Source organism: Rhinichthys klamathensis, unplaced genomic scaffold (assembly GCF_029890125.1).
Source record: "Rhinichthys klamathensis goyatoka isolate OS25496 unplaced genomic scaffold, OSU_Roscu_1.1 h1tg000165l_1, whole genome shotgun sequence".
Lineage (NCBI taxonomy): Eukaryota > Metazoa > Chordata > Actinopteri > Cypriniformes > Leuciscidae > Rhinichthys > Rhinichthys klamathensis.
In genome coordinates this window covers 5,030,139-5,055,086 of record NW_026606697.1, presented here as the reverse complement: position 1 = coordinate 5,055,086, position 24,948 = coordinate 5,030,139, and the positions used below count along the sequence as shown (strand labels likewise).

The window sequence follows — 24,948 nt, the reverse complement described above, 5'->3', positions numbered from 1 at the left end:
AGTATGGATGGATAAACTAGCAGATTAACTGAAAAGGGCAGTGTGGTTTTGATCACACGTGATGGTAGAAACTTTGGAGAACACTCCCTGAAAAAAGCTTTGAAACTGGGATTGTGGAAGGATCTCATTCATTTGTCTGGTTACTATGAAACCAATGACAAGGCTATACATGCTTAAAACAACGTATATTTTTCAGTTTTTCAGATCTTGTCACCTCAAACATGAATATTCTGCATTACATACGCATAATAAATAAGTATTAATCCATTTGAAAACAGACATGGCTTGCTTTAAATGTATTGGTGCACCGAAACCCGGAAATAAAGCGCGTGAATCATGGGGGTTGGACCAACTGTGACAAATTCAAGAGCGGAAAAAAAAGTTCTCCTGCGAAGTGCGAACAAGTTTTAGACACACAAGGGAAACGTACGAGGACATGCTGGTTGACATGAGTGGAAACACACATCTATGTATAAGCTACGAATCTATGGACTTATAATAATTGGAAGAAACGTGCATAATGGAACGTATAATGAAAGCGCGCTCTTGAGAATTTAGGAAGAAATGAGGCCATAATTGTCTGGTATGGTTTGCTTAATTTTCTTTTACCATTACTTTTATGTTATTGATGAATTATTGTTATTATTTTATTTCTGCGACTCGTTGTTTCAAGTGAATTGCCTGAAAAACACAAGCATGGTTTTAGCTTTGAAACGATGCTTTTTTTATTTTTTTGTTTTCAGGCAACACCCGACTGATATTTATACCGAAACCATCCAATGGAAACGACTGGTTTAATTCATCCCTTCTAAACGATTCCTGATGTTGTTAACACCACAGCGTTGGATGTTTACAGCATAAAGGAGCTCTATTGTTCGGACACATCACGTAAGGAACTGTGTGGAATCAATAGAATTCTTCGCATCAATTGTGTTGTTTTAAAATCCCAAAATGACTGTCAAACTGGACTTTGAAGAGTGCCTGAAAGACTCCCCTCGATTCAGGTAAGAAAGCTTCTCTTTTTTTTCCTCCCCAGACTAATTGTAAAAATATTTAACTACACCAAATAATGTTAAAAAATGTATAACGAATGTCCATTTAATTATAGTTTTATAAAAGACAGGTCACGTGCAGCACATTAAAATTATAAACTTGGCTGTCATGTGCAGAATGGATGACGTAGCTCAGGCTTGTTCCAAGTAGTTCTAGGATCATGTCAATGGGTTCAGATGAATGGTTTTGGCCCGGGCGTGCTTGATTAAAACTGTTCTCAGAACAGCGTGAAATGCCGTTGCAAAGGCACTGGAAAGAATTTGCTGAGGTCCATACAAAAGGAATGAATGGGATAATGATTAAGTGGCGTTGTGGAGAGTAGGAGGGCACATTTTTCACCGTGATGGGACGTTTCTAGTACTGTCAAATCAATTAATCGCGATTAATCGCATTTAACATAAAAGCTTATGTTTATATAGTGTGTGTGTGTATATATGTGTGTCTGTGCGTGTCTCTGTGTGTATGCATATATGTATATTATGTGTGTGTACACACAAACGTTTATGTTACATGCGATTAATCGCGATTAATCGAATTGTCAGTACTATTTTTAACCATTCAAGCGAATATATAATGCTATTATATATCGTCTAGAAAATAATTTGTTCTTTCTCTTTGTGGTTTGCCTGTAGTTTTAGTGAGCATGGAAAGTTTGAGTGCCCTGTTTAAGTGGCTGCAGACGGAGCAGACTCAGAGGGTGTAGTTAGTTCAAGAATTAGGTCATTTACTTGCATAAACACACACAATTTCCCTTTTCATCTGTCATATGCGAATCTAAACATAGAGAACACGTGGAACTTGTCTACACCAAGAGTACTGTCATGCATGGACACTTTTGACCTTTAGAGAGCAACTGAAATTAAGTTTCCATGAAGGTGTACAAAGGCCACTGACATAAACACATTCAAGGCCTAGTTTACTTCAGACTGCGGCTGCCTCCGGTTGCTAAGTAGACGATGGGTAGTGGTTGGAGCAGGAAGTGAGACGAGAGATACTGAAATGATAAACAGGAGACAGGAAGTGTGTTTTAGGGGTTGGATTGCTGCGGAAACTACTACTTTTTCTTCAACACACAGATTTCTGCACAAACAAAAACATTTTTGATGAGTACACACATCCATGCAAGCTTTTGAGTATACTTTAATGCTGGAATACACTACTCAACTTTTTGAAATATGAACAGATTTTAAAACACAAGGCATCATACACTTGCCAGCTTTTTAAATGTTTACAGAGAAGAAGAAGAAACCTGGGCATCATACACTCCTCGGAGCTGTTCATGCCCTCAGACTTTGAACACGTCACAATATTCCTCGTTTAAATAATTCCCAACCAAGGCATATGGAAAATAAAGGTGTGAGGCCTGGTTGAGTTGCGTTAGTAGTGTTGTAACTCGTGTCATTTCCCAAACACGCTCGAAGCGGTTGACCAATCACAACATAGCCTACTGATCCAGCCAACCAATCAGAGCACATTGCGCTTTTCAGAAGGAGGGGCTTCAAAGAGAGTCAGAAACTATACAGTGTTACCAAAGTCCCTTTAAGTCATTTTACTCGGCAGCCATCTTTGAAACGCCTTCTGTAATATTGCGCGTTGCACTTTCTGACATTCATAAGTAATATGAGTGCACCATCTTTGGGTACATAAAGTCTTTGGGAGCTGTTCGAAAATTCTGAGTTTACAAGTTGTAATTACGAGTTCAACGAGGACGGGATCGTTTTTACAAGTAGGAATTACAAGTAGGAATTACGGTAATTCCTACATGGCGTGAACACACAACGCACTTAAACTCTCGCAATAACACGTGAGGAGAAGTTTGACAAATTAAAACAATATGTGCTCTTAAATAATCTCAACATATCAAACATGTTTTATATCATCCGACTGGATAGAATCATAGTCCGGAGCTAAAAAAACGGACTTTGTGCCCTTCATACATCACACGATTTTTTTTGTGTGTGAAATTGGTCTACTCCGACTGACCAAAATCTGCAGATAGACTCTGGGCCCTATCTTGCACCCAGCGCAATTGACTTTGTACACTGACGGATGTATCATTCCTATTTTGCACCCGCGCAAAGCGCGATTTTCCCTCCACAGAAGCACGTCGCTAAACTAGGAAATGAACTTGCGCTCCCTGGGCGGTTCAGTGCAAAAAAGGAGGCGTGTTCCGGCGCAAACAATCCCTTTTGCTATTTTGCCGTTCCATAAAACAATTGCGCCACTGACCAGAAAAAAACTAGTCTAAAGTTACTGGCGCGTTGCGCGTTGTTCATAATGCTATTTTAAGGGCGCATGCTTGGCCATAATCAATGTAGCGTGTGCACAACGCGCATACACTTTGATTCTCTCATCTAAGCAGCCGTTTTAATTTTTGCAAATCATACATTATTACGATAGATAGATAGATATAATAAAGTAATAATGATAGATAGATAGATAGACAATTTATTATAAAAGCATACATGTAGCTTACACATTTACCCAAATTATCATACGCCTGTTTAACAGAAGTTAATTTGGGTGGGTTTCTCCATCCCCAATGTCACTTCTCTGTGTTTTACGGCCCTGACGAGAACGTTGCTCTCCTCGGCTGTGAACCGCTCCTGGCGCACGCCTGGCAAATCCGCCGTTATAATAGGAATCCGCTTTAGAACAAGCGCGCCTGCTCTTAATGGGAATGTGAGATGACGCTCTGATTGGTTTATTTCATGTTACGCCCAAACCACACCTATGAATAATGAAGCTACTTCAGACCAACCCCTTTTAGATTTGCGCCTGGCGCAAGAGGCATTTATCCCGCCGGGAAAATAGCAACAGCGCCCAAGACCCGCCCACAAAGTTACTTGCGCTTTGCGCTTGACAGCACTTGCGTTTTAGATCGTTAAAATAGGGCCCTCTGACTCTCAAGTCAAGTCTAGTCCCCTTTATTTGTATAGCGCTTTATACAATACAGATTGTTTCAAAGCAGCTTCACAGTGATAATAGAAAAATGATTGCATTTCAGCTGAAGTAAGTTCAGTGTTGATTCAGTTCGTTGGAAAGATCATCAATTATTAAATTAGTTCATTTCATCTATAAAGCAGTTCTGCGAAAAAAATTATGTCATCATCCAGCTCAGTTCAGTTCTCATACAACAGCGTCAGTGCAGTCAAATCAATATTATTGAACATTTCAGCAACTACCATCGACTCCTTCAGACTATAAATTAGGGCAAATTTGGGCAAAAGCTGTGTAGTGGATTCCAGCCTTTACTTGGATAAGACAGTGTTCGATAAAAAGTCAATTTATTTTATAATCTTTCTCTCAGTTAGGCTACTGTTTAGCATTAATAATACATTTTTAAATGTATAAACATAAGCATTATGTCTGTCTGTATGTGTGAAAAAGCAGGAAACTACTACAAAGAGCTAAGCTATTTATCTGTGTTAATCTGACAACGCAGATAAGCAAACATTCATTGATATAAACACATTTGAATACACGTTAATGCACACAATCACGCGGCCCTAGCGAATGAAATAATAATACTTGGTTAATATGTTTTGTGCAAAATAACTGTAGTGTTTTTAATGGGTTGAGTTCAGATGAATGGGATTACATTCTTTATTGAGTTCGGTGTGTGAAAATGTATGTGCTATATTTCAATAGGGCAGATATCGAGAAGGTGGAGGTCAACGTCAGTGAACTGGAGACAAGACTTGAGAAGGTGAGGATATGCTGAGAGATTTACTATTAGTGCTGCATCATTATGACTAGTTCTCATACATACGAACAAACCACTAACCCTAGTTTTAAACGTCAGCACGTATTGAAACTCATTCCCTTGATACCTCAAATCCTGTGGCTTGTTGAGGAGACATATACTGCTTTTTTTCACCATGCTCATGATAAAACTGGTGAAAATGTATCCCATTGGCTTATATTTAAGTAGAGACCAAATTATCATGGAGACTTGGACCAGTATGCATCTGCCTAGCAGCATGCAATCAACAATTCAGAACGCATGCAACTTTATGGCAACATCCTGCCGTACCGGCGTCGAGTTTTGCATGTACAAGCACCACTCCTACTCACATTTTCTTCAGAAAATGCAAAAAAAAAAACTCTGCTACCGTTTTAAACCATATCAGACACCTAAAATAATATCCCAAATACTGCAGGGTTTATTATTTTGACCGTCAAATGCTCAAATCCTCAATTTAAAAAAACAAAGTCATTGTTCCTCTCTTTTGTGAAGTGATATAGTGTTATGCAGAGGAACTACAAAGAGGAATTGCCAATTGAAAAGGTTTTAACCACAATCCAAGATAATTTCCCCTTAAATGTATTAGACTGAATAGTTTCAAACCACAGAGACCTACAAATTCATCTACATAGTAATTTGTTAAGAGGACCTATTAGTAGGGAGGTTAAGCCCAAAAAATAGGCCTTTGACTTCAAGTCATGATGCAAAGGTCTCCTTTGGTATGGAAGTACCTTAGGGTCATACAAATAAATTTATCCTAAGACACAAGTGAGATCACACTTTGTATCAGAAATAAACATGTTTTTTCAAAAATGGCCGCCAATGCGCCGAAAATACTCTAGAGCCCATATCTTTGCTTCTGTTATCGCTATAATGACAAATTTGGTGTCAAAGTGTACATTCTTGGGGTCAAGGAATCCAATAAAATTGGTTTCAAGTTTAAAAAAATAATAATTTTCCCCATACCATGACAATTGGGGGTAAATATGCACATTTCACATAAAAATTGTCATCAGAGTGACTTTACTTATCTTTTCGTTCAAAAACTTTAATTTTGTATTTAAGCAGTGCAGCTACTTCTGTACATTACATTTGTCCTAAGTAGCATGAGATTTCGACCAGTCAGGAGTAGCCTATAGCATATCAGTTCCTGCAACAACACATCCCATCTGCACCAGGAGCTGTGACAGCTGTTGAAGGTCAGAGGTGACAGGTTAACACTTTGAGGTTCGTATGACTTTCTCATTAAATAATTTTTTTATTTTAATGTTAGATAACTAATAAATAGCTAGCTAGTTGACTATGGAAAAAAAAACCTTAGAGGGAAAACCTCTTTTCTCGAGAATACTGAAGCCAAAAATTATCCTTATAATTTGTATTAATTTAAAACACACTTGCTGCAGCTAGCAGACCTAGGCGAGGCAGCTCGCGCGCCTATTGGATGCTATGCGGCAACTGCTGCAACCTATCGAGGCACTGCTCGTGACGTAAGCACCAATGAGTGGGCGAATGGGCGTGGCTTATGCCTATATAAGCCAGAGCTCGATAAGATGCTCCTTGGTTTTCATCGACTGAAGCGAAACCAGATGGTAGCACAAGCACGGCAGGGTTACGCAACACTCATTCCCTCTTCTAGAGAGAACCGAGGTTACGTTAGTAACCGTGACGTTCTCTTACGAGAGTACTCTCGTGTTGCGTAAGCTAGCTTACGCTACGGGAATCCAATTTAAAACGCTGTGCGTGCTAAATCTACCACAACACTGACCCAAGGGCGAGCGCCCTGAGTTCATATGATATGGGGATATAAAAAGCCGACATTGGGAATGGGCTTAATAAGAATGATATAAGGTAAACGTGGTTACCTTAAATGCATAGAGGGTGCTTAACACGGTATAACAGTCAGGGGAGGCAATAGCCTGCCTGAACTGAAAACTTTGCAGTCCGCGGAACCGAGTCCGGCAGAACTGAGCGGATAAACTAAACTGACAACAGTCTAGCTTGGAGCGCGGGAACTTCCAGGTTATAGAACCCTATAAATGTAGACAGAGAGGCCCAGCCTGCCGCCATACAGATATCGTGAAGGGAAATCCCACTGGACCAGGCCCATGAAGAGGCATGCCTCTAGTGGAATGAGCTCTGACGCCCAGAGGGCAACGAAGGCTCTTAGATGTATAAGCCAGTGAGATAGCGTCCACTTTCCACCTGGAAAGGCTATGTTTCGAGACAGCTAGACCTTTAGATCGGCCACCAAACGAAACAAATAGCTGTCCTGACCGTCTGAAAGCAGCCGAACGTTCCAAGGGCCCTAACCAGGCAAAGGAGATTCACGTCAGACTCGCTGTCAGATCCGAAGAGAGAATGTCAGATTGAAGAGGCGGTGGTACCAGTACCAGTCGGTCGCCTTCCAAGGTTTCAGAGCTGCGACGCATTTCTGATTGACCCTGAGGCGAAACAGATCGGAGGCCCAAGCTTGAGACGGCACTCGTGCTTTCAGCCACCACTGCAGTGGGCGCATGCGAAGCATGCCCAGCTGGAGTACTGATGATGATGAGGCCATGAGGCCCAGCATCTTCTGAAATCTCTTGAGCGGGACTATAGTGCCGCAATGTTCAGTATGCGCTCTGGCGATAGTCGCGCTGTCATTGACAGCGAGTTCAGCTCTGTGCCCAGAAAGGATATTTCCTGGCTCTTCGCCCAATTGACTGTGAGACCAAGATTCTCGAGGTGTTCGAGTAATATGGTCCTGTGTTCTATGAGCTCTGAATGAGATCGAGCTAGAATCAGCCAATCGTCCAAATAGTTCAAAGCTGGCATTCCCTGAAGTTTCAGGGGCGCGAGAGCCGCGTCCATGTACATCATAATATACAGGATGCCAGGGACAGACCGAACGGTAGGACTGTGTATTGATATGCCTGGCCCTCGAAGGTGAATCTCAAAAATCGCCTGTGACGAGAGAATGTCAGACTCGCTGTCAGATCCACAGAGACTTGTGCTCTGAAAGGAGTGGCAAGTACTTTGGGGACATAATCATGTCTTGGTTTGAGGATGACCTTGGAGTCATTAGGCCCAAACTCAAGGCACGACGCACTAACAGAAAGTGCGTGTAAGTCACCCACCAGCTTGACTGAGGCGATAGCCACCAGAAAGGCGGTTTTCAATGAGAGATACTTAAGGTCCACAGACTGTAGAGGTTCGAAAGGGGCACCCTTCATGGCCTCCAGGACCAAGGAAAGGTCCGAGGGGGGGCGAGGAGGGTTCATCCTTCTAGCTCCCCTGAGGAAGCGGACTACAAGGTCGTTCCTACCCAGTGACTGGCCATGCGAATGTTTGACAAACGCAGCAATAGCCGCCACATATACCTTGAGCATGGATGGGGATCTACCCTTATCCAAGAGCTCCTGTAGGAAGGAGAGAACCTCCGACACCCCACAATCTTGTGGATCCAGGTTGCGAGCTGAGCACCAACCTGAGAACACTGACCACTTGGAACCATAAAGCCATCTAGTAGAGGGCGCTCTAGCTTGCGTAATCGTGTTTAACACTCCGTCGGGGAGACTGATGGGTACCCGTTGATGGCCCACACATGCAGAGCCCAAAGCTCGGGTCGTGGGTGCCAAATCGTACCCCCGGCCTGTGAGAGGAGATCTCTCCTCAATGGGACAGGCCACGGAGGCAAGCTCTGAAGCTGCATCAGCTCCAGAAACCAAACTTGGTTCGGCCAGAACGGAGCTACTAGAAGTACACAGGAACCGTTCTCCCTTATAGGCTTGATTACCTGTGGTAACAGCATGATCAGAGGGAAAGCAGGGCCAGTGATGGGCAGCCCAGCCGCCAGTGATGGGCTGGGCCAGTGATGGGCTGGGCCAGTGATGGGTGCTGAACCCATACAAGGATGCGTTCTGCCAGTGCATGAAGGTTCCGTGATCTCAGACTGCCCTGGCGATTTATGTAGGAAACCACCGACATGTTGTCCGTGCGGACAAGGACATGGTGGCCCTTTAGAAGGGGAAGGAAGAACCGCAAGGCGTTCTCGACCGCCTTCATCTCTAGACAGTTTATGTGCAAGCTCTTTTCTTGGCTTGACCACAGGCCAAAAGTCGGTCTGCCCTCATAGAGGGCGCCCCAGCCCGAATTGGAGGCGTCTGTCGAAACCACTATCAGTTTAGAGATTACTCCCAGGTTTACACCTGTCTGATACCAGTCGACCGCCTTCCAGGGCTCCAGAGCTGTGACACAGTTCTGAGTTACCTTGAGACGTAAACGACCGGATGCCCATGCTCGACGCAGGACCCACGTCTTCAGCCAGTGCTGTAAAGGGCGCATGCGAAGCAGACCTAAACGAAGAAATTATTAAGTTGTGAATGGACTGTGTGTTTGGCATGCGTTTTTTAATAAAAAATTGCATACTTCACCTCCAATTGTCATGTTAAGGACAACATTATTGTTTTTTAGTCTTGGAACCTATTTTATTGGACTCCTTGACCACAAAAATGTACCCGTTGATACCAAATTTGTCATTATAGCTATGACAGAAGCAAAGATATGGGCCTCTCAAGTATGGTCGGCGGCCATTTTTAAAAAATGTGTGTATATAAGATACAAAATGTGATCTCACTTGTGTCTTAGGATAAATTTATTTCTATGGCCCTAAGGTACTTCCATACCAAAGGGGACCTTTGCATCATGACTTGAAGTCAAAAGTCACTTAACCTCCCTACTATATTGTGCATTTTTACATTTCCCACTTTCTTTAGTGTGTAATGTTACTGTTTGAGCATGAAAAGGGTCTGCAAAGTTACAAAGCACAAAGTCACTCCAAAGGGAGTTCTTCTCTATGTCAGTGTCACTGTTTCTGAACTCCCTGAAACTCCCTTAAACATTCTTCCGGGAACGAACACTTCACAATATTCCTCATTTTTAAATAATTCCCAGGTCATACACAAAATAAAGGGTACGAGGTCTGGTTGAGTTGCGTTAGTAGTGTTGTAACTTGTTTGGTAAGGGGCGGGACATTTCTGAAACACACTGGAAGCAGTTGAGTTGACCAATCACGATACACCGATCCAGCTGACCAATCAGAGCACACTGCACTAAACAGAGCGATACTGACAGACTGGAAAGAGAGGTGCTGCAACGTTGTCAAATATGTGAAAAATAATGTGTTTTTTGAACATTCAAGCATGAAAACCTCTTCTAGTAGAGCCCAAAAACAACATCAAGACATTAAAAAGGGGCATAATAGGTCCTCTTTAATAATTGATCACAAACTTTGTTTTTTAAAGGTTTTTATGTGTATTTTAATATGTTATGAATAATATGACATTATAACATCCTGAAAAAAATGTGTGTTTGTATAGTTGGTGAAACAGTGCCACACTATGCTGGATGCAGGCCGTTCCTATTGCCTAAACAGTAAGAGCTTTGTAAATGGCCTTAAAGAGCTGGGACACCACTGTTCTGAGGACCAACCTGTGGGGGTGAGTCTATCAACAGTCCTGTAACGGACTTTAAACTAGCATTACTTACTGTACACAAGAACTCAAACAGGGTTAGCCACGTGTGCTAAACGATACATGTGACGGTAAATGAAGTATAGGAAGTGAAACAACAAGATTGTAAATTCCAGAACTGTACGGTAACGTTCAGCTGTACGATAAACTCCAGACCGATATGAGAAACAACGGCAATTACCAGTGTAGTGTAAAATATGGGATGTGAAGATATTAGTACTTTTTCCGATAGAGGTTTACCTCAGGTTGGAAACTTTAAGATTTGAAACAAAGAATTGAAAAATACTAATGTAAGTGCTAACAAAGCAGCACAACTGATTTATACATTGATAATAATCAGAAATGAGGTATCAAATCAACATATTAGAATAATTCCTGAAGGATCATGTGACATGAGCATAAAATTTGACAATATATTAAATAGAAAATAGTTTTACAGGTTAAACGCAGCCTTGGTGAGCATTAGAGACTTCTAGTAAATCTCACTGACCTCAAACTTTTGAACGGTAGTGCAAGTGTTTGCAAAATGGAAAAGGACAGTTCCTGTGTAGTGTGTAGCTATATGAGTTGAAATGATTGAGACTTAACGGAAGCATAATAGAGGCTGCGTTTCTTTCTTTCAGGAGTGTTTAGAAAGGTTTTCTAAAAAGCTTTCAGACATCGTTTGTGCTCAAGAGGTGAGTCAAGTTCTTCCTTTTTACTGTTACTGTTACTACTAGAAACCAGCGTGCCAACAATCTGCCTGGAGATGTGTTCCTGTTTTCACTTTTCCTTCGGCTCGTCTCCCATTCACATGAATTGTGTTTCTCCAAACAGGAGGTGATTGAAACCACACAAAAGTCTGTGAAGTTGAAGCTACAGAATTTTGTGAAAGAGTACGTTTTTCTTCCTCTGTCTTTTTTTTTTACCATGGCACATTTTCTTTCTTTTTTTTTTGTGTATAATATGAAGCTGTCTGTAAACATTTGCATGAACTTGGGAGTCTGAGTAAAGAGTAAGTCATGAATCATGAGAGAATTGATTGTAAAAATGCACTCGTTCTGTATCTCCCCTCTAAGGGATGTGAAGCGTTTCAAGGATGTGCGGAAGGAGTTCGAGCGAAGCAGTGAGAACCTGGAGACGGCACTGAGCAGGAACGCTCAAGCTCCACGCGGGAAACAGCATGAGGTGGAAGAGGCCAGCAATAACCTACTGAACGCACGCAGAGTCTTCAGATCAGGAGCCCTGGACTATGTGCAGCAGGTACAAACATAAATATGTCCGTGTTACAGTGGAATTATAGTTATAAGTACTGAGTGATATTAATTAAGTACTTGTACTTACTATAGGGTTCGGTTTAGGGTTAGTTGCATGTAATTATGCATAATTTATCGGTATTACAACAGTAATTACATGTAATGTGTAACAGAGACACTATAAAATAAAGTGAACGGTATCAAACACACTGTATACTTTCATATACAATGGCCTTAAGATGTATTCAGACACACTTAAAATGTCTAGATGTCTTTGCATTATATATTAAAATATCAAACCTAATGGTATTTATCAGAACATACCTTTAAAGCAAATGTTTTATAAAAACATTGTTAGGTTTCAATTGATAAAACAATATATATTGTTGAGAATGAAGAGAAAAACATCGTGGCACTTTTTGGTTTTCACAGATTTGGTTTGTTATCTAGTGTAATGTAATATATTTTTACTGTATGATTTAGAGACTCATTCTCAAACACACTCACCTAGTTTCATGCATGTGTCCTCAATTTAGTATTGTCTCCTTTGGGATATTTGTTTTTGCTTGTATTATTGTCATTGTAAATCGCCTTCTCTCTCTCTCTTCCTAATCTAGATTAATGTCATTGAGTCCAGGAAGAAAACTGAAATTCTTATGGCGGTATGTGTCATAATACAGAATGTATTTTATTAAAGAATCTTATTAAAGTGCCCCTATTATGCTTTTTTTAAAGGTTCCAAGTTTTGTTTTGGAGGTCTTCTGCAATATGTTTACATGCATCCAAGTTCCAAAAATAATTTTTGCATAATATATATTACACATCACTAGGGCTGCTCGATTGTGAAAAAAATCATAATCATGATTATTTTGGTCAGTATTGAAATCACGATTATGTAACACGATTATTTCACATGACTTTGGGAACGTGTTGCATTTATTAAAAAGACACCTTTCAACAATTCTTATAAAATAGAAATTTGAATACTTTTTGAACTATTAAAATAAATAATATAACATATATTCAAATCAAAGTATAAAAGTATTCAAGTAAAAATTATAACCACAAATAAATTAGATGCACTTCCACAATCTCTTGAAAACAAGTTTCTTTATTAGATTGTCATAGGTCACTCGTTGTTTAAAGGGATACTTCAGGATTTAGCATTAATATTTGTATTGGTAGAAAACCTGTAGTATTTTCAAATTACTGTGCTTCCCACCCTCATATCCCCCTGAGACGAGAGATTTATGTATTTTTTGTCTGGAAAAAATCCTCCGATGACGCAAAAATCGTCATTTTGCGTCATCGGAGGATTTTTTGGCCAGAGGCTGAAGACTACAGCCAGTAGTAGGGGCTGTCCCGCATGTCCTCAACCCGCCCATAGAGGGTGGGATCTCACTCACAGAATGGACACATAGTGTCAGACATCTTTTTTGGAAGCTAAGCTAGCAGGCTCTTGTTCTGTGGAGAAAGCTGAGTAACTTAGTAGGAGAAAGCTGAGTAGTAGGGGTTACCATTCATCCTCTTTTTCTCGGACATGTCCGACCGTCGAGATCGTACAAAATGTCTGGGATTCTGCTTTTGCTTTCTGCAGTCGCCATTCATTGTTTACATGCACACCTTTTGTTTCAATCTAAATGAATTCATTCCGATTGGTGAATCTGAATGTAGCGTTTACATGAACACTAAACAAGTGATCGGTTGATGTGCGTTTTAACATTGCTAAGAAAATTCCCGCTCCTCCGTGAGAGATACGAGACCGGTGCGCCTCACAGGTGTCGGCCGCTCATCAGTAATCACGCCCTCGGCCTCGTCCTGCTCGCCACAGTAAACGTAATGAATGGCGACTGTAGAACGCAAAAGCCGAATCCCGGACATTTTGTGCGATCTCGAAATCCCGGGCAGACTCATCACGGAGACTCACTAGTAGCCTAGACTTGTTGTTTAACTACTGCGCTCTGTTACCGGTAGGCGTGGCTTCCTAGGGCAGTGAAGCAAGTGCATTCTGGGAGTTGTTGTCTTTCATCCACATAAGCCAAAAATACATTTTCTGGCTTTTCTCAGTCTAGAAAGCTCCAAATTCAAAAATAATTTCACATTTCTTCTACATAAATGACCCATTTTAAATACACATTAATCTTTCCAGAGGTGAAGTATCCCTTTAATTTTCAAGTGGTTAAACAAATTTGCGGTGTTCCCTTGCATTGCAGCCACTATCATGTAGCAAATCTTGCATGTTTCTGCTCGTCGTCGGATTCCTCGAAGCCAAACTGTTCCCAGACAGCGGAGTTGGTTTTGCCTTTTTTGCTCACCAAACGCTGCTGTGGATGCCCTCCTTCTGCCATCTTTACTCGCGCTGAGTTTTTAAATTCCAGCGGATGATATACACACGACTTGCCTCCCTGACTGTATAAGCTGAGAGAGTTTATGGCTTCGGGAGGGGCGGATGTGCGTGTGTCATTCAGAACACAAGACAAAATAAGAGTGTTCTTGCAAAACATTTCATGACAAAATAAGTTTTTACCCGATTTTACTATTTTGGTGATCGTTGGGAGCAATTAATTCAATTAATTGCACAGCCCTACACATCACATAATTTTTCAAAGATTCTGCAACGGTTTGTTCGAAGTTCAGTCTCTCTAAACCCCTCCTTTGAACCCCTACTCTGCTCTGATTGGTCAGATGGCCCAGTCTGTTGTAATTCGCCTTTGGCTAAGCCACACCCTAGAATGTAGATTGACCAATCACAGCGCAGCCAAGAAGGTCCCACAGAGGTCCGACGCTTTTTCACAGCGCTCCATTGACTTTAACACAGGAGTCTCATATTTTTGGTCTCGGCCGGCTATTACCGTCGTAGTTTTATCAAAAATATGGTTAAACGTTGTGCCTGGGGCATTTGTAACACAGATACGCGTTTCCCAGAGAGGTTGGAGGGGGGTGTCCGTTTTTTTGTGTCGTCTAGCACACGCTGCTAATAAATACAACGTTATACTCGCGTAGTCCGTTTGCTGAGTAATAATGATTATAGAAGTGAATAGAGACCTACCCAGCTTTGCATGAACAGTGTTGCTCCTTGATATTGTTAGTCCCAGCCTCCGTCTCGATTAGTAGGATATGCGGTGGTTCATTTTTTGACTGTGACCGGTATGCTTTTGTTTTGCCTCTATTTGGATGCCTTGTTGTTCCTTGCGTTTCACCTGTATGTCGTGAATATAGCCTTCGAACGTATATTGCAGCCCCTTTTGCCTACTTCTATCGGACACTTTATTTGCTGCTTTATAAAAGTTTGATAAAATTTCAGCAGGAAGAGCTGTCACAGCATAAGCCATGTTGATACCAGAGCCCAGATGAAGTTTGTTTGTCGGACGTAGCAACAGTAACTAAGGGGGGCGGGGCTTAGCCAAAGGCGAATTGGTCTACCGCTTACAGCGGCTGTCGGAAACAGAACGCCTATTACCAAATCTGAATTTCAGCTCCGGATCTTTCTCAGCGCTTTATACCCAGTAATACGAACAATAACGATAGCTTCGGTTTTAGCATTTCAATTCCAGTGTGAGTCCTCGTCCTTTTGAAGTGCATCAAAGTGGATTCTCAGCGCTGAAAACAACGTCTTTTCAACCTGTCGACAACACGAACTAGGGATGTCAATTTTCACAATTTCCCATGATCGATTGTCGTTTAAATTAACGATCAATTAATCGATTAACCGTTAGCTTTAATACTGCAATATGTGTCTGCTGCAGTGGCATATGGCCAACAGCATGACAGGGTATGCAAATGCTGCTCAAAACGCTGTGTTCCTCACCAAATGAATGAGAAGGGTTTTAATCTAAATAAAGGGCTAGTAGGATTGTAAAATGTTTCGATGTGATTGATCATTTATTTAAATTACTTAGAAAATTTAACGACTTAAACAACGTGTCACCAACACCGTCTCAGACGCGTGCTTGTCAGAATGTGTACGCTCTTCCTGGAACAACGCGCTGAAACGTTACGCGATAGTTAAAATATTATTAAACTATTATAAAATAGTGTTCTCATGTAATGTGACGGTCCCAATCATAGTTAGCCGTGCATTGCAGCCTGAGGTGCGCGCTGAATGAACACTGGTAAACTGGAGCACTTTGCCTTTTACATTCACAAACAGCGATATTACACACTGCAGGAAAGGTGATATTTGAAGTATAATAGGGGCACTTTAAAATAATCAGGACTGAATGGTAACTTACAGTCACTTTTGCTTTTGTGTTTGTCTCTTTGGTAAATGTGTGTCAGATGCTTTCTCTTATGGACGCCCAGGCTCTGTTCTTCCAACAGGGCTATCAGTCACTTACAGAACTGGAAAAGTACCGCAAACTGCTGAGTGAAGAGGTGAGAATTATCTATCTATCTATCTATCTATCTATCTGTCTGTCTGTCTGTCTGTCTGTCTGTCTGTCTGTCTGTCTGTCTGTCTATCTATCTATCTATCTATCTATCTATCTATCTATCTATCTATCTATCTATCTATCTATCTATCTATCTATCTATCTATCTATCTATCTATCTATCTATCTATCTATCTATCTATCTATCTATCTATCTATCTATCTATCTATCTATCTATCTATCTATCTATCTATCTATCTATCTATCTATCTATCTATCTATCTATCTATCTATCTATCTATCTATCTATCTATCTATCTATCTATCTATCTATCTATCTATCTATCTATCTATCTATCTATCTATCTATCTATCTATCTGTCTATCTGTCTGTCTGTCTGTCTGTCATGTTTCAGGTGGTTTCCCCAACTTCAATCAGTCTAAAACTTATTCAACTCCCTGAATAGAATCCCTCACAACAGCACAAATCTGCAAAACATGTGTTGTCTCACAACTAATCAAGGGCTTCATTAGTTGCACCAGGTGTGCTTGAGCTAGAACACATGAAATATGTGAACTGGCTAGGTTTGTTGAGTGTCATGTTTGACTGCATGTTATAAATATGTCAAAAGAATGGTCCAAAAAGTTAAAAGAAGATATCATTGCCCTTCACAAACAAGGAACACGATACAAAAAGATAGCAAAGGAACTAAATGTTCCTAGAGACACTGTTGGAAGCATAGTTCGCAAGTTCAAAGTTAAAGGAACAGTTGTTACACTACATGGACGGTGCAGAGAAAGGAAGATATCAACGGCTGCAACCAGATTTCTGAGAAGGCAGGTTCAGAAAAACCCTCGAGTGACTACAAAACAAAACTTGGTGGCAACAGGCACTGAGGTTTCAGCTGCACAGTAAGGCTCGTACTAAACGCATGCGGTTTCCATGCCAGGACTCCAAGACGTACACCACTACTGACCCAAAAGCACAAGAAAAGTGCTCAAAATCAAATAAATAAGCCACAGAAGTTTTAGGATTCTGTTCTTTGAAGCGATGAAGAAAACGTCATGCCGTCAGTGAGGAAGCTAAGGCAGCGCACAAACCCAAAAATATGACTGAAGTGGAGGCCACTGCACATGAGGAACGGGCTCAGATTTCTTAGAAACGCTGCCAGAAGCTGGTGTCTGGTTATACATCTCGTTTGCTGCAGGTCGTAACAGCAAAAGGGTTTTCTACTAAGTACTACAGATGCTTGCCATAAAGGTGTTGAATACTTTTGAGACTGCAGAAGTCATTACAACTTGCATTTTCAGTTGAATTTGGGGAAACCACTTTTGTTGTGTTGAGCAATTTCAATTATTATTTTTGTTTGATTTGTTCATTGCAAACAGCTGAAAGTCTGTACATTTTGCAGATAAACCTGATTTGCAATGGGGGTTAAATCATTTTGATTACAACTATATCTATCTATCAATCGATCGGTTGATTGATCGATGTATATGTCATAAGCATGTGAAGCTGCTTGTGGCTTAAAAACGCACTGAAGGAAGAAAAACTGTGAAGTACCGAGTTGGACAAATGTAAAGTATGCTTTGAGGGAGAAAAACATAACACTGATCATCATGTTGTGAAGTAAAAAAGATTTCAGAGATCACATGATGGCCCATCATGACAGGAAGTTTTCTGCCAGAGTGAGCAACAACAGGAAACAGTTTGTATCACACACTGGTTTGTGGGTGTTGGCACATACTTTTGTGCTCACAGAACTGTAAAACTGCCTAAAAAATACCTCAACACTTTATAAGAATGTAAACAAACACCAACCCCAGTTTGTGGGCTTAAAATGTACATGCAAATTCTAAGATCTGCTAATATCTGCATGTTTTGAATTTTACTGGCAAGTTACCTGAGGTGAAATACTGCCTATATGATGTTTAAAAATTGTTGAAGATTCATGTATTTGTGTATAAATATCTGGACAAAGCAATGACTTGATGTTACTGAGGAACATGAAGTTGAAATGTAGACGTTTTAGACAGGAAACATACTCACCTTCTACTGGCCTGCGAAAACCACAAAACCTGCTCGTAGCTTCCTGTAAGCACAGGAAATGGTGAAAAGCTTAGCAAGACAAATGTCAAGAGAGATCGCAAGAGCCTATTCATAGCAGCGAGGTTCTTTCGAGCATTATACAGATTGCAAATGAAAAAAATGAAAACATTGTCACGGATAGAGGGACAACTTAAATAAATTAGATGTGGCGCTGGGATCGAGACGTGTTTTTTCCAGTATAGTGTTACGGAATTGGGGACAAGCGGAAAAGCAGTGAGAAAGCAAGGAGTGGAAAAGATTGGAACTTAGAACTTAGATTTCCTAAGAACAGGAAATTCCATGGAATATAACAAGCGAAAGTGGAGAAGGTGATCTTCGTGACCTCTTCTTGAAATAGGTCAGGAAGTTGAGCAAGTCCCAGCGTATCTTACATCCTTTCCTATTCAGTTAAGCCCTGAGTGACTTGCACGTTGACTCGTCACTAACTGTGGTCCAAAAACCCGCCGCACCCGAGATAGACTACAATTATAGTGGACTTATCATCACAACTCTTGACAAGAAAGGTCACATAATAGCTATATACAGCAGTGGGAATTTAGGCTGAGCCTCAGTGCATGTGTTTATAATTGAGTGATATACAATTAAACTTCCATTCTGAGATCTAGTTAAATGGTCCAAACCTCAGTCTCAAAGTGATTCCATCTTTTCAGGATTTTCTGTCCTATCCGCCATATGCTCACATGCCGTTTCTGATTTTCTGCTCAAATCGGATGTTTTGTGAGATTATCACATGATTTTTTTTAAAGTCTGGCCTGTAAAAGATACTTGCTTGAAAGGGTAATGATACCCTGGCTGATTTGCATGCGTAAATAACCATTGTAACGTCCACAGAAAATGTCATAATATCATTTAATATAATATTTAGTTTTATGCATATGAAATTAATAATACGTAGAACTTCTTGTCTTGCATTAGCAATACCCGCATTAGCATTTGAACAAATTTATGTGTATCTTTCTGCGTAGAATACATTTATTTAAAGGTCACGTCAAGGATTAATCAAGCTTACTTTTATGATTATTGAACTTACATCATTCCAACCTTACTTTTCACAAAGCAAACAATCTGGAAAGAGTCTGATTTATTTCTACATAAACCCAGTGTTGGTGGTAACGCATTACAAGTAACGAGTTATGTAATCAGATTACTTTTTTTAAGTAACTAAGTAACTCATTATTTTTGAATTTACAACAAAATATCTGAGTTACTTTTTCAAATAAGTAACGCAAGCTACTTTTTCACATGTATTGACTGACAGCTCGTCTGTCCCCGTGTTGAAAGAAATCGTGAGTAAGTGCAGATTCAGTATTACTCAAAATAAATAAAACATTTGCAAACTCTAATTAATTCTATCAGGTTGCACAAATATACTGGTGTGAATTTGCATTTCCTTCAGCCTGAGGCGTATTCATTTCACTTTGGTGTGAAAGGGATTTTAAATTCGCCAAAAATGAAAACTTTTTTGTTATCTAAAAACAGATACGCATAAAAAAAACTGATTTGAGCCACTGTGGTGTACAGTGCTCCTGTAACTTTGATTTAGATCCAAATAAAGGAATGAACTATAAAATGTGACTATCATTTCTCCTCTTTTTGTCTAGTATACTCAAATGGTCCTGAATTCTGCAAGAGAGAAACGGGACATGGAGCAGAGACTCGGTACAGTCAAGAAAAAGGTAGTAAGACGCTCTCTCTCTCACACACACACATGCACCATTGTATCTCTACACAAAGACACTATACATGTATCTAAGGGAAGATATATATGTGTGTGTGACTGTCTTTAGGATGTGTCGTATGATGACTCCATTATGGACTTCAGCCCAGATGCACCCAATGGCATCGCGATGGAGGGTTACCTCTACAAGAGAGCCAGCAATGCGTTCAAAACATGGAGCAGGTACAGCACTCTTCCAATATCTGCAGAGCAATCTATGATCTCAATCACAGGAGGATTCTCGTTACTTAATCAATACTATTATTAATAATATTAAAAGTAGTAAACTAAATTTAGTAGTAAATGACTAAAAAGATAATAAATGACTAAACGCTAATCATAATTTAGTGGTTTACTTTGTGGAGGTCTATGATTATGCATTTATTTTGCATTCAATTCTTTAGCTATTTGTAAAGCTGTGATGAAGGATAATTATTTTATTTTGTGAGTCTTTCTATCTTTGTTCATGTGATTCTTTGTAACTGTTAACCTCTTTGAAAACATTTTTTATCTTTTAATTAAACAGAATTCAGTTTCACTCATTATTGGCAAATATTCTTCTTGAACCTCATTTTATATTTCATATCATACATTTATATTTTGCGGTAATGTATAAAGCAGAAGTGTTTGCTCTTTCACCTGTTAGCCTTTTGTATTTGTGTGTCCGTTGAGGGGGTTGAGTGTGATTTCAAAGGCTGTAGGTCTGTGTTGAATAACAATCATTTGTCTGATTGCATTATTAATACCTTACATGGCCATGGTGTGTGTGTGTGTGTGTGTGTTTATACTTCAGGCGCTGGTTCTCCATTCAGAAGAACCAGCTGGTTTACCAAAAGAAACATAATGTAAGTATCAGATTGTCTAACATAAGGATCACGTAGCATTAACCAACAGAAGTAAAGCCACAAATTTTGTGAATTGGAAAGAATTTAGAGGCTGTTTAAATGGTCTCTTTTTTTTTTTCTTTTTTTTTTTGGTGATCTTAGAAACACACAATGCGTTTGTTTTATTTAAACAAGCTCTCTGTCTCTCTGTAACAGGAGCAGATCACTGTTGTTGTCGAGGACTTGCGGTTATGCACAGTGAAGCCCTTCAGTGAACAAGACAGACGATTCTGCTTTGAGGTTGTCTCTCCCTCCAAGTGAGTCTGTGTGTGCGTGTGCGTATGTGTGTGTGTGTGGAGTGCACTAAACTGTCAGAACTGGCCTGACATTTATATTTTTGAGCATGCAGCATTTTTCTGATTCATGTAGTGTTTATGTTCTTGCTGCAATTTGTCCTGTAAATATGTTATTCTGCATTTAGGCAAGTCTGTACATATCCCATTCTCCAAATGACAGGGTGTGTGTGTGTGTGTGTGTGTGTAGGAGCTGTTTATTACAGGCTGATTCAGAGCGACAGCAGCAAAGCTGGATCAGCGCTGTCCAGAACAGCATCGCCTCAGCATTCCAGGACAGAAGAGATGACAATCTTAGCTCTGTACGTCTCACACACACACACATACACACATACACACACACACACACACACACACACGTTTAACTAAATATCTAAGTGCAGACATTCCATCGAGTTCTATAGATTTATATAAAGCTACTTATTATTACAGTATATTACTACTGGTCTAGGTATGTCAAAAGTACCAAGTTACAATAAATAAATAATATAACGATATCAATCTTTCTACAGTATTGTTTGTACTGAATACCTGTGCATTCACTGCTGTCTGGCTTTGCAGCATTCACAGGCATATTTGCACGTATGCTCTGAATAATCGCATCTTGCTGTGTGATGTGGTTACATGCAGCATTCAAATGGTTTCTTGGTCAAAATGCCTTGAGTCTTGGCAACACAGTTGATTTATTTGAAAAGAATGGAAACGGCTGGGCAAAGAAATCTCATATGTGACCCTGGTCCACAAAACCAGTCTTAAGTTGCACGGGTATATTTGTGGCAAGAGCCAACAAAACACTAGCCTAGAAATCTAGACGCACCCTAGCGGCAGCAAAAATTATTTTGCAGCAAAGTGTGGTCTAGCAACTCTCCGTTGGCTTTTCGAGCTGGAAAAACCAAACCCTGGTCAGGCCAATCACATCGTGTATAGGGTTGGTGGGCGGGCTTGACAATGACGGTAGAGATGTGATGGTTCCGCGTGATTTCCCTGCTAACGTTACTTGAAAACAAAGAAGATGCTGCTGGCGAACAGCGGTCTTTCGAATCGGATTTGCCCGCGACTCTGGAGGACTTGGAGTTAAGAGAACGTCACTTAAGTCATTCTTAAAACAGGAAGATGTGTTCGGAGTTTTGACGATCGGATACGGCAAAAGTTTAATATATCAACTAGCTCCGCTGGTGGAAAAACGCATGGGACTCACACAGCCACAGCCGTTCGTTGCTCTGGTTGGTTGTAGCGCTGTCCTATTGCGTGCCGAGGGATATTGAAAGACAACCGTTTATCCCGCCCCTCGGATTGAGGTATGCCAATTGTGAGTTCCCAGACCTAACATCTTGATGTAGGTCTGGCTTGCCAGGCTAACAAAACACTGTATGGGTCAAAATTATCGATTTTTCTTTTATGCCAAAAATCATTAGGATATTAAGTAAAGATCATGATCCATGAAGATATTTAGTAAATTTCCTACCTTAAATATATCAAAATGTTATTTTTGTAAGTGGATGCAGCACAATCGCCAGCAGAAATGGAAACCTTTAAAGGCGATTTTCTCAATATTTAGATTTTTTTGCACCCTCAGATTCACGATTTCAAATAGTTGTATCTCGGCCAAATATTGTCCTATCCTAACATGCTTTTGTGGTCCAGGGTCACATATATCATATATAACAAAATATTAAAACTGTGTTAAGCCTTGCAAAAGCAGGCGAAGAGACCTGCCCCTGTCTAAAATGGCATCAATATTAAAGGGATAGTTCACTTTGAAATAAATTTTTGGTATGTTTTAGCTTACCTCAAGGGCATCCAAGATGTAGGTGTCTTTGTTTCCGCAGTAATTTCAATTTTGATAATTTTAGGTCAAACCGTTCTTGTCTGTCAGTCATATAATGCAGGTCTATGGTCACCACCTCAAAGAGCATGCACAGAGAAGTCCAAATTAAACATGATTCAATGACTCGTAAATGTAAGTACACATTGATGGCCTAAGACATGAAACGAGCGGTTTGTGTGAGAAAACGAACAGTATTTATATCGTTTTTACCTCTTGTTAACACAGCCACGTCCAAGTGATCTGTGGGCGTGGGCGCTTCGGTCTGTGCATTACAAGAGGTAAAAACGATATAAATACTGTTCGTTTTCTCACACAAACCGCTCGTTTCGTGTCTTAGGCCATCGATGTGTACTTACATTTACGAGTCATTAAATCATGTTTAATTTGGACTTCTCTGTGCATGCTCTTTGAGGTGGTGACCATAGACCTGCATTATATGACTGACAGAAAAGAATGGTTTGACCTAAAAATATCAAAATTGAAACTACTGCGGAAACAAAGACACCTACATCTTGGATGCCCTTGAGGTAAGCTAAAACATACCAAAAATTTATTTCAAAGTGAACTATCCCTTTAATCAAACTACACTATTAAGAGGTATTTATTTTGTTTATTCCTCACTGTTTACTTGAAAAACATGAAGCAAAGTTTACTTTGCTTAATTAATTGAGAAATATGTGAAAAGTATGTTACAGTTTTTATTTAGTTTGTTCAGTTAGTTTTATTAATAGTCACATTTTTAAATACAGTAGTGTGTTCAGTACAGTAGTATATTCCGGGGGTTTTTTGGGTGTCGAAAATGGCCTCAAGAAACATGAAATTTCAGTGGTATTGGTATAAATTACAGAATTTTTGATTTTGTGACAATCCAACTACAGTCTAGTCTCTTGTAGCCAGACTCCATCACAGCTTTTATGTTTTAGGCCATCTGACTGACATGTAAAGCAACCAATCACAGTTAATGTTTCGGAGCGTGAAAATGTAACAATGTCCCAACAATAACAGACTGGCGTGTGAAACTCTTGAACGTATTTTAGAGTCATCATTTTGAAAATCCAGCGTTTAGTTGATCCTGATAAGCGCTCATTGTCACAGTTGTAAACACACCGGCGTTCTTCTTCCATGAGGGGGTTTGGCATCAAGACGGCTTTGTTTCCAGGTGGACTGTTAAACAACGCAACACACATCTCCCAGAAATCCTGTAGAATTCAACCAATAAGATTTTGAAACTCCTGAACTGTTTCCTATTTTATGTGTCTTATGCATCAGACGTTCAGCCAACGGTCCAGATTGTTTTATTATATAATATACAAATGCTATATTATTTTTAGTATTAAATATTGTATATATTTATAGTTTAGATATAATAAACAAACCGAGAAAAAAAAAATTCACCTCTCAGCTTTGTTTTTGAAACCGCACATTTATTGTACACTTCCACACAAGCAGAATAAGCTAAAATGCAATATTTTAATGAAGGCGATAAATGTGTTAAAAGTGGACACGTGTGTGTTTAACAGAGAGATCGCTGCAGCTCAGTGTCTGCGGGAAGTGTGCGTCTGAGTGGAGGGGAGCCGGAAACGTCTCATCGGGAAGCCCTGGAGGAGGTGCAGGCCATCTCCGGGAACGGACAGTGCTGTGACTGCGGGGAGCCCGGACCCGACTGGGCCTCTATTAATCTGGGCATCACACTGTGCATTACATGCTCTGGCATACACAGGTAACACACACACACACACACAGCTATATAACGTATCATACGAACATGCGTCTGAATTGGGTTTCGTGTTTGCAGGAGTTTAGGTGTCCACTTCTCAAAGGTACGATCCCTTACGCTGGACTCATGGGAACCAGAGCTCGTCAAAGTAAGAAAGCATGCATGTCATGCTCATATATTTATGTATGAGATAAAATTGTTTTTTTAAGTATGCACTTTGATTAGTCACACCTCTCATTTTGTCCATTTCTGCTTCTTCTATCTATTTTTTTCATCTCTGTATTTCTACAGCTCATGTGTGAGTTAGGAAACTCAGCCATTAACAAGATCTATGAGGCGCGTATTGATGAGATCACAATCAAGAAGCCCCACCCCTCTAGTCCGAGGTACAGTAAATGCAGTGTACTAGTTAATTGGCAGTTTTGCTGTGTTTTCTTTCATCAGCATGTCTATATGAAAGATGTTTTTATATGTAATATATT

General features: G+C 40.1%; 1 protein-coding gene across 1 annotated transcript in view; it reads left to right on the top strand.

The window, feature by feature from the left end:
- Positions 1-720: 720 nt before the first annotated feature.
- The window catches only part of acap1 (ArfGAP with coiled-coil, ankyrin repeat and PH domains 1), a 38,853-nt gene continuing 14,625 nt past the window's right edge, over positions 721-24,948 (top strand). The window contains exons 1-16 of the mRNA XM_056259336.1: positions 721-1,004; positions 4,705-4,762; positions 10,159-10,278; positions 10,935-10,988; positions 11,128-11,186; positions 11,370-11,553; positions 12,164-12,208; positions 15,825-15,920; positions 19,629-19,703; positions 19,815-19,927; positions 20,538-20,589; positions 20,785-20,885; positions 21,112-21,223; positions 24,270-24,469; positions 24,545-24,614; positions 24,758-24,852. Of these exons, the coding sequence (XP_056115311.1) occupies positions 952-1,004; positions 4,705-4,762; positions 10,159-10,278; positions 10,935-10,988; positions 11,128-11,186; positions 11,370-11,553; positions 12,164-12,208; positions 15,825-15,920; positions 19,629-19,703; positions 19,815-19,927; positions 20,538-20,589; positions 20,785-20,885; positions 21,112-21,223; positions 24,270-24,469; positions 24,545-24,614; positions 24,758-24,852 (1,487 nt within the window). The 5' untranslated portion in view covers positions 721-951. The remainder of the gene's footprint in view (positions 1,005-4,704; positions 4,763-10,158; positions 10,279-10,934; positions 10,989-11,127; positions 11,187-11,369; positions 11,554-12,163; positions 12,209-15,824; positions 15,921-19,628; positions 19,704-19,814; positions 19,928-20,537; positions 20,590-20,784; positions 20,886-21,111; positions 21,224-24,269; positions 24,470-24,544; positions 24,615-24,757; positions 24,853-24,948) is intronic.